The 12,879-nt window shown below is 50.4% G+C and overlaps 1 protein-coding gene across 1 annotated transcript in view; it reads left to right on the forward strand.

The window, feature by feature from the left end:
* Nucleotides 1-12,879, forward strand: part of Cenpf (centromere protein F) — a 44,058-nt gene that overhangs the window by 13,671 nt on the left and 17,508 nt on the right. Inside the window, exons 6-9 of the mRNA XM_012513726.2 lie at nucleotides 2,682-2,807; nucleotides 3,404-3,532; nucleotides 4,952-5,074; nucleotides 10,440-10,575. Coding sequence (XP_012369180.1) covers nucleotides 2,682-2,807; nucleotides 3,404-3,532; nucleotides 4,952-5,074; nucleotides 10,440-10,575 — 514 coding nt within the window. The remainder of the gene's footprint in view (nucleotides 1-2,681; nucleotides 2,808-3,403; nucleotides 3,533-4,951; nucleotides 5,075-10,439; nucleotides 10,576-12,879) is intronic.

Genomic DNA, 12,879 nt, shown 5'->3' on the forward strand with positions numbered 1-12,879 from the left:
CCCTCCCCCAGCCTTCTTTGAGTATTTTGTTCTGAAGCTTATAAAATAAATGTGAATGATGATCTTTGTCAGGGTGTAGTAGGTGGCATTGATGCCGCAGAAACGGGAAGCTGCCTGAGGGCTAAGGGCGGTGAGGTCCCTCCCAGCTGCACCCCTGGCAGCAACAGGTGGCTTTTACATCCCCAGAGGTGGTAGAGAATGCGGGTGGTCAGTTGCAGCACCTGACACTGCTCCAGTATGGTCACATAGTACTTGCAACAGAGTTTGCAGAGGGTTAGGACATGTGCTCGAGTTTCATTGGTCCACCCAAGGATCCAACACAGATGCCTGCATATCAGCTGACTCTCAGTTGAATGCATTTCTGGCCAGCCAGCCCTTCCTGGGTGTGAGTGACAGTTACCCTTTCATGTCTCATCTTACGGTCTTGGTGCGATCAGATCACCAAGTCTTTGTTCCGGCTAACATACTTGATGTTTTTTTCTAACCTGCTTGTGAATTCAGAACTGTGCCTAGGACAGGACTGACCGCACAGCCCTGGCTTCCTGTTAGTGGTTGCTCCAGGCTCATTGGTTCAGTCCAGAAAGGATTTCTTTTCCTTTCTAGGTTTTGTCTTATCAGCTGCAAATCTGCTTACCTGGAAACTCACTTCACCTTTCCCCATCGCGTTCTCGTCCGTGGTATGAGGTTGTCCAGGGCTTTGCTGAAGTTAAGCCACGCTGTGCTGGTGCCGTCCAGGCCAGCGCCACCAGCCCTCTGTGTTAGAGCGAGGAGCTGGAGGGATGCGGGCTTGGGGTGGGCGCAGGCCGCGGTAGTACAGGCCTCTCCCAGGTGGGTACCACTCCTCAGGGGAGGCTTGAGTCCGTGTAGGAAGAGTGTTGGGCTGGCTGCAGGCCCGGAAGTCGCGCATTTCACAGGTGGAAACTCAGACCTGGCAAGTTAGATGGGCGTCCAGGAGCGCACCTCACAGACAGACTTGGGCTCTGGCACTTGCTGTAGACTGTGGCGCGTGCTCGGGCACTTAGCCGTTGGTTCCTTTTATGTGGGTCGTGCATCATGGCTGCCAGAATGTCATTAAAATTAGGATTTTTTTTTTCTCTGAATGCCTTCAGGGCAGGTTTGGCTGGCTTGAGTTGTGGGGATCGAACCACAGCAGCCTGAACCTGACTGCTTTGTTGAAGCAGCCACTTAAAGAACTGAGCTAAGGGGCAGGCCCCCAGATGTCATTAAAATAAAAATAAAAAAAAATTTTGTGTGTGCTTAGAAAGGGCCAGGACTGCTGATCTCAAGATGGGTGAGTGTAGTGCGCTGCAGTTTTAGGGAGTGCCTGTAGGGGGCGCCAAGGCCCCACTCATCTACTCAGCTGCAGGAGCTTTTTAAAAATTTGTATTTTTTTTCCCTGAGATTTCTCAGTCGTCCTGATTTTGGACCATTATTTTGGCCATGACTTTTGATATGTTCTTTACTGCTGTGTATCCTCAGAACCTAGAACAGTACACAGCACAGAATAGTCACTTAGCAGATACCTGTTGAATTCATGTTTTCTTACTCTTATAGTCTCTACAGTACTTTTTCTTGGACATTTAAAATCTCCAGGACAACAAGGATAATAACAGAAGTGTTTTTAATAGGTGCCATTCAAGAACCATTCAGTCACTATTGACCACCTTGATGCTTTCTGTCTTTGGTTAATTGATAGTGTCTGATTTTTTTTTTTTTTTCCAGTAAAGTATCCTGTAGTGTTTTGTATTATTTTCCACTCTGAATGCTCAGTTCATTTTTTTTTCCCCCCCTGGAACCAGGGATCGAACTCAGGCCCTTGCGCTTGCCAGGGAAGCGCTTATTCTACTGAGCCATCTCCCTGGCCCCTGAATGTTCAGTTCAATTTCTAGTATTCCTAGTCATTTTAAGTCAGGCTGTGAAGAGAGGTGGGATCCGCCGAGTCTGGGCCTGTTGCCTGTGACTCACCAGCATGAAGGGGTTTGCGGGGCTGCCTGTGAGGGCAGTGTAAGGATTTGGGCCCACGGGGTAGCGAGCACAGAAGAGTGGGTTTTGCCACTTGAAGAATTAAGGCCAATTTGTTCCAATCTAATTTTCAAAGAGCTTCCTATGTTTCCAAGTACTCCACATTCTTAGAAATGGGTAACTGGCTGTGTAAGAAGGCAGAGGCTCATTCTTTTTGTCACCTCTGGTGTCATGGGGAGTTGGCACCTCTGGAAATAGAAAGTACAGAGGGAGTCCATGGAAAGGAAGCAGTACATCACCGGAAATTTCCTCTGAGCCCATTGTGTGTGGAAGAACTGTGGGCGAGGACCAGGCACCCTCTGATTATATCGAGCCCTAGGTTACTAGGTTTTCTGACCTCTGTGTAGCAGCGATGGGAAGGGCAGACGTCTTCTGCCTCGGTCTCCACCGCAGACTGCGAAGGACTTAATCTAATGAGCTAAGGCTGCATATCCTTGTGAATGTTTCACCAAAGGTGAATTTTATTTGTTCTGAAATAAATAGCGTGGGTTTTTTTTGTCTGGCAGGCAGTTTCAAACGCAGTGTTTTCTGGAACAAAAAGATGGGGGCACTGGTGACTGTACGGCAGATCCTGAACTAAGATTTTTCTAAAACAGACCATGTGCCTCTTCCCTGGAATAATTTTTTGCCTAGTGTGTTGCATTTTTCTCTGCTGTTAGTGTTCAGTGCTGGAACAGAAGCTGAAGAAGCTGACAGAGGATTTGATTTGCCAGCGGCAAAACGCGGAGAGCGCCAGATGTTCCCTGGAGCAGAGGGTCAAGGAGAAGGAGAAAGAGCTTCAGGAGGTGCTGAACGGGGCGTGAGGGGCGGGTCCCCAGGCCCTGCACTGTGAGATGGGAAAGCCTGCCTGCTGCTGTGGGAGGGGAGCTGCCTTCAGCTTTTAACCTGATGGAGGGATTGGTATTCAAGCTGGCTGTCCCTGGGGAAGTGGGGGCAGTGTCAGGGCGGCGGCAGCAGGATGCATAGTCCTAAGCCTGTGTGTCCCATCAAAGTCTAGTCCCCACTAGGGAGGCCGGGTGAATGGGGAGTCCCTACGTGGTGAACCAAGTTGGGTGGTGACGTTTACTTCCCACTGTCTCAGGAGAGGCAGGTAGAGCCTGCTCGTTTATACCCCATTCTGAGTGCCCTGGCTGGGAGGGACTTTGGCATCCGGCTGTGACCCTGGACCATGAAGGGGCTGAGATGAACCTAGGAACGAGGCAGCAATGGGCCCTGTCGCCCCTGGGTAGACCGGGATGCCAGAGACCTCTGACTAGAGCCCAGCTCGGCTGGTTGCAGCCTGGTGCCCAGTCTTGTGTCCGTTGGATGTGGCACTGCCTGCTGGGTACTGGTGTCGGTCCCTGTCTCCACCCTGGGTGACATCCATCGGCCTCTGTTCCAGGAGCTCTCCCGGCAGCAGAGGGCCTTCCAGATGCTGGAGCAGGAGAGTGCACAGGCGAAAGCCAGGCTTACCCAGGAGCTGCAGCAGGCCAGAAATGCGCTTCGGGGCCCGGAGGCCGAGCTGGACCGAGTAGGTGCCTGTGGACGCCACCCCTGCAGGGTCTCTCCTGGCCTTCTCTCTTACCTAGTTAAGCTCAATCCAAAAGCAGTCTTGCCACCTGGAGTTAGGGCTTTCTGTGTCATCTCTGTGATGCCCACGTACCGTTTGCGTCCTGCCCGGGGGTCTGTCCTGAGCTGCAGGCCAGGCCCCCACTGTCTTCCTCGTCACGTGGTCATCTCAGAATTCCTGCAGCTTCTCAAAGCCGTGCCTCCCCGGTCTCCTTCATCCCTTAGATAGCAGTTCTGTCCTTCGCACTGGTCCAGTTCCGTCTTTAGTTCCTCTTTCTCCCGTCCTTCTGAGCAGGCCACTGACGCTGGCCACTCTGCCTGTCTTTGATCATCACCCGTTTGTGTGCGGAGAAGCATATATATCCTCATGTCAAGCACAGAGTCTGTTTAAACCTTTCTGTGCACAGAGTCTGTTTAAACCTTTCTGTGTTAAAACGTAGAATTTGTGTAGCGCAAATGTACAGCTCAATAAAGCACAAGCATAAGGCACGTTCTCTGGAAGTGTCACCTATGGCAGGGGCCACGTCTCCTCCGTGACCCCACAATCCCTCCGTGTGTTCCCATCTCCCTGCTAAGCACCAGCCCAACTTCTGTGTCTGCTTTTGTACTTGGTGGCGTCTGCAGGCCTTTGAAGTCAGTGTACACTGGAGCCTGCAGGCCGAGCCCTCTCGCCGCGGGTACTGTGCCAGCCTCCTGCCTTTTTGTCCTGTGAATCACATGTCTCTCGTGCAGTCGCTTCCAGTCTGTCTCAGGTTGCATCCGGCCCTCCTCGCTACTGTCCCTGCTCTGTCTCATGCGTGTCCTCTTTGCTTTTTCCTGGTTCCACCAAGCTCATGCCAACTTGGGCGCTTTGTATGACAGAACCAAGGACTCAGTGCTTTGCCACCTCGAGGGTCTGGAGGTCCCTGTTCCTGCATGTGTCCCTAACCTCAAGTAAGCACTTCCTGTTTGCTTTAGCTTGCTTCATTTTTCTCCACAGCTGGTATCCAGCGTGGGTGTTATTTTTTGACACTGTCACTAGAATCAATCTTTCTTTCAGTCTCAGAAGCTTGTGTCTGTTTAGTTCATTGTCCGTGTGCGCCCCATAAGGACCCCAGATCTGCTGCTTTAAGGTGACAGCATTTGCTAGGTTCATTCTTACCTTGACTCGTCCCTTGTCTCCTAGTGGCTTATGCCCCAAACCAGCCTCCTCCTTCTGTACTGTCGCCCCGTGAGGCCCAGGCTCACATCTGGGTTCTAATTTAGAGAGTGAGAGGAGCCAAATATTGGGTCTTAGCCGAAGTGGTCTCCATTCTGACATTGCTTGAGCTTGCTATGATTTAAGAATAAGTGTTTATTTATAAAGAACATAAACATGAAATGTTTTCATCTTGCCTTATAGATGACATCAGTGAAGCAACAGTTAGAAAAAAATTTGGAAGAATTTAAGCAAAAGTTCAGCAGAATGGAACAGGCTTCTAAGGAGCGGCAGGTGGAGGAAGAGGCACTGAGGAGGGCCAGCCAGGTGTGTGGGGGTGGGGCGAGGGGCGGGGGCGGCCCCCCCACCGGGCGGGGCCGGGGGGCGAGGGGTGGGGCATGGGGCGGCCTCCCAGCTGTGCAGGACCCAGACCATTTCTGTATGGTTTGTCAGCATTTTATCCTGATTGTATAAAATTTTCTTCTTCATCTGCCAGAACTAATCCAAAGTGTTCTGTCATATAACTTGTGACACAGACTATGTGCTCGTGTTTTCACTTTGCACTCTGATGTAATTAGTCGCATGCTGTAGCAGTCATAGGACAATATGACTTGTATTAAGACTCGAGCACTCAAAGCTTTAAACATCATCCTAGAGCATCTGGGAGGTGAGAGGACGGAAGAAAAAGAGATTTCCTAAATCGCATAATTATTGAAATGAGATAGCATTTGAATTGCTTTTGTAGCCAGGCATGGTGCTACGTGCCTGGAATGCCAGCACTTGGGAAGCTGAGGCGTGAGGATCGCTGCAAGTTTGAGGCCACCCTGGACTGCATAGTGAGTTCAAGGCCAGCCTGAACTACATGATGAGACCCTGTCTCAAAAGGGGGGGAGCTTTTCTAAGGGTTGGCTTTTGAGCTGTTCAATATTAAAAACATGTAGCAAGTTATAGGTTTAAACAGAAGTCATGGCAGATGATGGATTTCTAGATTTGAAATTATTATATAAAATCAAGTGATTGTGAGTTGTGTTCCTCCGGCTGCAGAAGTGAGCATAACCTTAACCTGTATCCTGTATGAGCATGCTCGCCTCTGTGTGTGTGCTCGCTTATTCTCGAAACCTTGTGTTTGTCCAGCCCAGGCCAGCTGGTGATGTTGTCTGGTGCTGGTCGATCCCCCTTGGAAAGGGGAGAGTGGCTGTCTGTCTGGGGCCAAGAGAATGCAGAAGGAAGTATGTTTCTTCTTTTTTTCAAAAATTTATTTATTTGGTGCAGGATCTTACTATGCAGTTTGGACTTATAGTGATCATCCTGTCTCAGCCTCCCCAGCGCTGGGATTACAGGTGTGCACCACCATGCCTGATTTTGGGGCTGGCATGACTTGCGGTACCGAGGATTGAACCTAGATCCTTGAGCTTGCCAGGCAGGTGCTTAGATTGCTGAGCTATCTCGCCAGCCTCCTGCTTATTCTTTTAATGTTCAGCGGCTACTTCCTAGTCAGTAAAGGTTAAAGTGACTGTATCTGGCTGTGTGAGGAAGCTCTTGCTGCTTTTAGTCTCTAGGACTTGTAGGAGGCGGACAGTAGTTCAATCTGGCGCCTGTCATAGTGCAGGGCACGCTGGGCTCTGCAGAGGGCACCCTGCTGGAGGGGTGGGGAAGGGAAGGGCTGGGCCAGGGGCTTGGACTCGTGGGACCCAAGGGGGAAACCAGCACACTCTGGTTTCAGCCACCTGTTGTCAGGTGGAAGCATTTGCTGTGGCAGAACCAGTATTTGCCGCTTGGCTGGGGGGAGGCAGACTGGCACGGAGCACTTCCCTCCGAGGGCTTCCCTCCCACCAGCTGCTCTCCCAGGTGGCCGCTGGCCGCCTGCTGGAGGCATCTTGCCAGAGCGGTCATTGGTTAAGAGTCCCGCACCTTCAGAGGTGCATGCACGCGGGGCCCGGTCGTCACCGTGGACTGGATGTTGCCTGCGTGTCTCCCAGATGTGCTCATCCCTGAGGGTCCGGCCTGTCGGCTGCAGAGCTGCTTCCGGGGCGCATGGGAGCACATCAGCTTCGGCACTAGATGGAGAGATGCAGCAATGCGTTGCTGTCCTTCCACCTGCCTGCCACATGACCCTGAGACAGGACTTACCCTTCCTGAATCCACCTACACCGACGGATAGTATTGTCACTCAGTGAAGCCGAATCCATGATCAAATTCCACACTGTGTGTCAAGTGGGTGGCCTGGTGCTCAGCATCTTGTGCCAGCCTGCCTGTTTATGGCATTGGTTTCCTCCACAGTTGTGAACTTTTGACATGAGTAATGTTTTCTGCCACCTCCAGGCAGAAGGTCCTGAGCAGAGGACAGACAGTGTGTGCAGGAGTTTTCATTCGTAAAAGTTGGCCTCTTCCATGGTAGTCCCACTCTGGGCATCTCCCCATGTAATTATAAGTCAAGTGCAAACACGTCCAGCAGGCTTGTAGGGTTTGGATGCTCAAATAGTAGTATGACAGTTGCCCAGAAATTTTCCTTGTCTGTGTTTAGTAAATGAGTAGGCTGCTCCCAGGGCTGGAGCGTGTGTGTTAGTGGCCCAGGCAAAGGCAGAGTTAGGCTTTAGTCTCCAGGTGAACGGAGGGTGTGGACAAGCTGTTTAGCAGTATCCAACACCAGTGTATGTGCGCCACATTGGGGAGGGCTAGTCAAATGCCACTATTTGACAGGTGAAACAGGACACTCCCTTGGGGATGTTTCGAGCATAGGGGTCTGGATGGAAGTGGGCCACCCGGGGAGCCAGGCAGGCAGCAGTGACGCAGAAGAAGGGAGAAGTACAGCTTTTGCATCCATTGCTTTGCCATGCGTGTCGCCCTCATGCCGGCAGGGGACACACTGAACTGCGCTTGTGGCTGGTCTGAGAGGCGGCTGGATCTAGCTGGCGTGTGTTTAGTCTGGCCCTGGCAGTGGTGCTTCCCTTGCTGCCCCTCCACTGAGGTCAGTCTGGGCGGAGCTGCGTGCTGAGCGCTCTCGCTGGCTTCCTGTTCAAGTGGCTGTTGCTGTGTTTTTCCAGGGCTGTGCCTAGTTTTGCAGATCATACGAGGGTGGATGGCATGCCCAGGAGGATACATCTTGTGTGGTTGACTTGGTGTTGTCAGTGAGCTACCCAGTCAAGCCTCACGTGGCTGTGGCCTCGTGGAGAACTAACTGCTGCTAGATGCGGCATGTACACCCATTTTCAGATGTTCATTTTTCTAAGTTCTGGCCCCTAAAATTCTTGGGCTGGCTGTAGCCATATAAGCCTGCTGGGTACCAGGATTGACTAAACGGTTCTTTGTTGGACACAAATATTTACGAAACTTGTGCCAGAACTGAGAGAGACGCACTGATCTTTCCACCCAGCTTACTGTTCATGTAATTGTTTCCACTTACGGAGCGAGATGCAGAGAGAACAGCAGATGTGTAAATATCTATCCTCCTGCCTTCCTGGTACCCTCTGTCCATTTCTTCTTCTTCCCATTGGAAGGCACTCAGATTTGCATACGACTTCTCCCCAACTTTCCTGTCCAGCTCCCAGAGGGAGATGTCATTTGGATGGATTGTTTCAAGTGAGATTCTTTTTTTTCCTGGCTTTTTGAGATACGGTCTCGCGATGCAGTTCGGACTGCCTTGAGCTAAGTATCCCAGGCTGGTCTCAAACTCACTTCAGTCCTCCTGCCCCGCCCTCCTGAGTGCTGGGAGGACAGGTGCGCGTCATGACACCTAGTGTAGCGTGAGAATATTTTGCAAGTTGTAAGATAAAAAGTGTAAGTCAACCCAGGGAGTTACATTCTGGCTCCTCTTCCACCTTGGCCTCGTTCAGCACTGACTGTGGTCTTGTCAAATTTGGGGAAAAAACACCTACAGCAACATTGGTTTACTCTGGCTGCAGTGTTTTGAGGTGTTCTGTTCTGTCTTCCATACCTGTGATCTTATGGGATGGGTGACTATTCTGTGTCCACGGGACAAACTACAGATGACATCTTCAGTAGCCTGACGATGCTCACTGAAGTCCACGACTGGTGAGGCCATTGGCCTCTTCCCTCGAGCTGATTGACACCTGATTTCTACCCGTGTCAGTCTGGCAGGGGGAGGAAGGCAGGTCGGGGCCGCAGGACAGGAGAAGCACACGGACAATAGGTTCTGTCATTGTGTTGATGAGGTGGGCGTGCGTCTGTGTGCAGAGTGGCGGCCAGCAAGTCCCCAGGCCCTCTCCTCGCCAGCATCCCCATGTTCGTGCGCTTCGCTCGGCAGCCCTGCTCCCCGTCTGCCGTGGAACCAGGTGCGGGCTTGTGGGAAGCCTTCCAGCGCAACAGCGCCAGGCCATCTGCTTCCGAATGGTGCGGTCGGGCTTGGAGGACAGGCCTTCACTGTTGCTGTAAGGTTCAAAACTACGTCCCTGCTTCTCAGAGTGAAAGTTTTTGTTTTGCTGAAATGGCAGTTTTAAAAAAAGTAGCCTTGAGATTTTTTCTTTCCCTTAATGATGGGGACTCTGGGTGTTGTGGGTTTGTGATGATCTGCGCTGGTGCCCTGCGTGCTGAGCGTGCTGTACCTGTGCTTTGAAATGCTGATCAGCTGTGATGATCACGAAAGATTTAGCGAACGAGGAGCGTATGTGTTGTGTGTTTCATGTGAGTCGTATCTATGCTTAAGGAGCAGCTGTGTTTTTATTTGTCGTGTAAATATCACTTGGCCTGGCGGTTAGAGGTCTCCTGAGATAATGGGATGGGATTGCGTAAATTCATCTCTCCCATTTTATCGTACTTTGATGTCTGGATACTTACATCACTGAGCACCCCAGGAACTCATTTTCCTTGTGGAAGCTTAGACTCCGCCATCAGAATTAATTATCGTTCTATGCACCAGCCTTTGCTCTGTCGGAGTACACTCCTTGTCTCTTCAGCGTCGAGAGCCTGGTGTGTACTAAGTGATGGGTTTCGTATCTTTTCTTTCTCTGGAGGGTGCTTGTCCTGAGGCCAGAGATTCTGTCTTATTTATATTTGTATTCTTTGTAAAGTGCATTTCAGTATGGTGACCACTGCAGATTTTCTTGATGAAAACTTATGGAAGGTAATTTTTCCCATGAAGACATTTTTGTAACAATGAACTTTCAGATGATTTTGCAAATAAAAGTGGAAATTTCTCATATGAATATTTTTATTTATTAGCACATCTGCTCTTTGCAGAGATATATTTGATCAGTCAGGTATGCTAAGAACTTGGAGTGCTTTGGTTTTGGTTTTTCGAACCCAGATTTCGTCATTTAGTTCAAACTGGTCTTGAACTCCTTCTTATGTACCCCAGGCTGGCCTTGAACTTGCAGTGGTCCTCTTGCCTCAGCCCCTGCAGTGTTGGGATAGCCGGTGTGTGCTGGCACGCCCAGCAGAAAGCAGAGCTTTTATCCTAAGGGTTTTGTAACTAGGTTTGTCCTTTTGAGCTAACTCTGTCAGAAGCATGCGTATAACCAGACATGTCACAGAGACAGTTATCTTGAAGGACGAAGGATTTTGTCTGACGTGGGTTTTGTGTTTCTTTTGCTTTTTTATTCATGGCATTCGAGTCACACGAGAAAGTGAAAGGGGACTTGGGATTCTACGTGAGATACCCAGGCATGTCTGCCAGGCACAGAGGTCAGATGCTGCAGCGTCAGTTGTGATGATAACCAACACATTTGGGTTGTAGGAAATGGAGAAGGAGAACTGCTTCCTTCGGAGCCAGTCTGAACAAAGGGCCAGAGAAGTCGGCCACCTGGAGGAGGAGCTCCGGAAGGTCCGGGCGTGTTTGAGTCAGAGTCAGAACTTCGCGGAAGAAATGAAAGGTGAGGGGACTCACTTGTCCAGGTCTGCTGTGGCCGTGAAGGAGGGAGTGGCCTTGCTGCTGTAGCAAAATCTCGAGTTCTTCCTTATATTACCCCCAAAGATGTCTGCAGACAGGTGGGAAAAATTTTGTCTTCCGCTTTGTAGTCCTATTGTGATAGGACTTTTAAAATCTGGGGCAGTGCGAATTCCAAAGTACCTGGTTTTTAAAATCACTTTGAAACCAGAAAAGTAATATGTCCCACAAAAAACTGCCTCTCACCTCAATGCTGCTCTGGGGCCTCCAGTGGGTTGCTGACAGACATCTGCTCAGCCTCTGCTTAGCACTGCCCCTCTCAGAGTGCCAAACCCGGGTCCTCGGTGGATGGTTTTTAAGCCCTTCATACCCACTGTGTTTTCTTTTAGTTTTTTGTATTTTGGGCAGGGCCTCACTACCCAGCTCGGACTCGTAATGATCCTCCTGTTTTCAAGCCTCCCAGAGCTGGGATTACAGGGGTGCACCACCATAGCTGGAGTTGGTTGCCAGCTCAGCACACCCGGGTGCAGGGCTGGCGCAGCATTGCAGGACCAGGATCAAACCCTGGTCCCTGCCCTTGCCTAAGCAGGCGCTTAGTCCGCTGAGCTGTCTCGCCAGCCCTGTCCTCTGTGTTTTGACAACTTGCTAGGCCGAGTGATTTCATTTCTTAACTTTCAAGCCAAGGAGTTAGGCGGTACACACGAGGCAAATCCACATCTGCTTCCCATTTCTTTTTCTCTTAGTCTTCCATCATGTTTTTTGTTACCTGGTGTAGGAATTTCTTTTGACTCTAGCCTTTGAATGTGCATTATACTTCCACACAGATATTTTAATTTTAATTTTTGTGTTTCTTTTGTTTTTCTTTTTTCTTTTTGTTAGTGGTACTAGGGATTAAACTCAGGCCCTTGCGCTTGCCAGGCAAGCACTTATTCTACTGAGCTATCTCCCCAGCCCCAATTTTCGTGTTTCCTGAGATGGCATCTCCTCATTTCACCCAGGTTGGTCTCAACGTCCTGGGCTGAAACTATCCTTCTGCCTCAGCCTCCCAAGCAGCTGGGACTAAACCTCCCCAAGGGAGCTTTCTTTCCATTTTCAATAGCAGCAGGTAGAAACGCTCGTCCTGAGGGCAAGTGGTGGGCTGATGGTGGCTGGGCTGCTTCTCAGTGCTGGGCATCAGCGCCATTGCTTGAGGTCCTCCCAAGCCAGGGGGACAGAAGTGCTTGGGGACCACCCTAAAGCTGTCACCTCTCAGGGTTTGGTTTAAGATCAGGGGTCAGAAACGCATGTGGCTTTCTGTTTAGTAGTGAACCTGAGATCCATGCTGCCTCTCTTACCTACCCCTGAGGCTGCCAGCTCTCTGTCTTGCCCGTGTGCTAGAGTAACTGGTGAGTGTGAATCTGAAGCCTTATTTTCACTGTTCAGTGAGACACCATGGTTATTCCCAGCCAGAAAGGGCTGTGCATAAAGGCCAGTCACTGGGTAGAAAGTAGGGTAGTTGTAGAAGTTCCCAATGATTCCAGTTCCCTCACCACCCGTACTGGGAGGGAGAAATCATCCCTCAATGGACTCTCGTACGGGCCGGGAGAGTTACTGATGTACTGCATCATGGAGTGGTGGCTGATGGTAGAGTAGCTCTTTATTTTTCATGGCCATCAAAATTGCCTCACAGTCAACTGGGATATTTTCATTTTAGTATTCTTCTGTTTTCTCTCTGAATAAATGGAAAAAAAAGTACAGATATATTAGTTTGTTTAGACTTTTTAGCATTTAGAGTATGTAACGGTATTGGTGTAGTGCCATTCTGGCTCAGTTACTTCCCTGTCATTGCTGGGACAAAATACCCAACACACAAAATGAAGGAAAAAAAGGTTTATTTAGCTCGCAGTTTGTGGAGATTTTAGTCTATACTCGGCTGGCTCCAGGGCAGAGTGGCACATGGCAGGGTGCAGCCGTGCATGCTGCGGAAGACAGCAAACCAGCGAGAGCAAAAAGGGAGGAGCCGTGGTAGAGGCGGTGGAGGCAGAGGCAAGCCTCTCTCCCTTCCTCACACTGCATCCAGGCTGTCTGCCCGGGGCGGGTGTAGTACTCACACTGTAATCCCAGCATTCGATCATGAGTTCATCACGAACTCTAGAGTCCGCCCCAGTGACTACTTGAAGCCTTGGGTGGACACCTAGACACAAACCAGTAAAAGCTGGAGATTTGAACCCAAGGCCTCCTGCATGCCAGGTGAGTGCTCTACCACTGTGCTGTCCCCTAGTGCTAGAGCTTAGGTGTCTGGGAGAATACA

Source organism: Octodon degus, unplaced genomic scaffold (genome assembly GCF_000260255.1).
Source record: "Octodon degus isolate 3935 unplaced genomic scaffold, OctDeg1.0 scaffold00017, whole genome shotgun sequence".
Taxonomy (NCBI): domain Eukaryota; kingdom Metazoa; phylum Chordata; class Mammalia; order Rodentia; family Octodontidae; genus Octodon; species Octodon degus.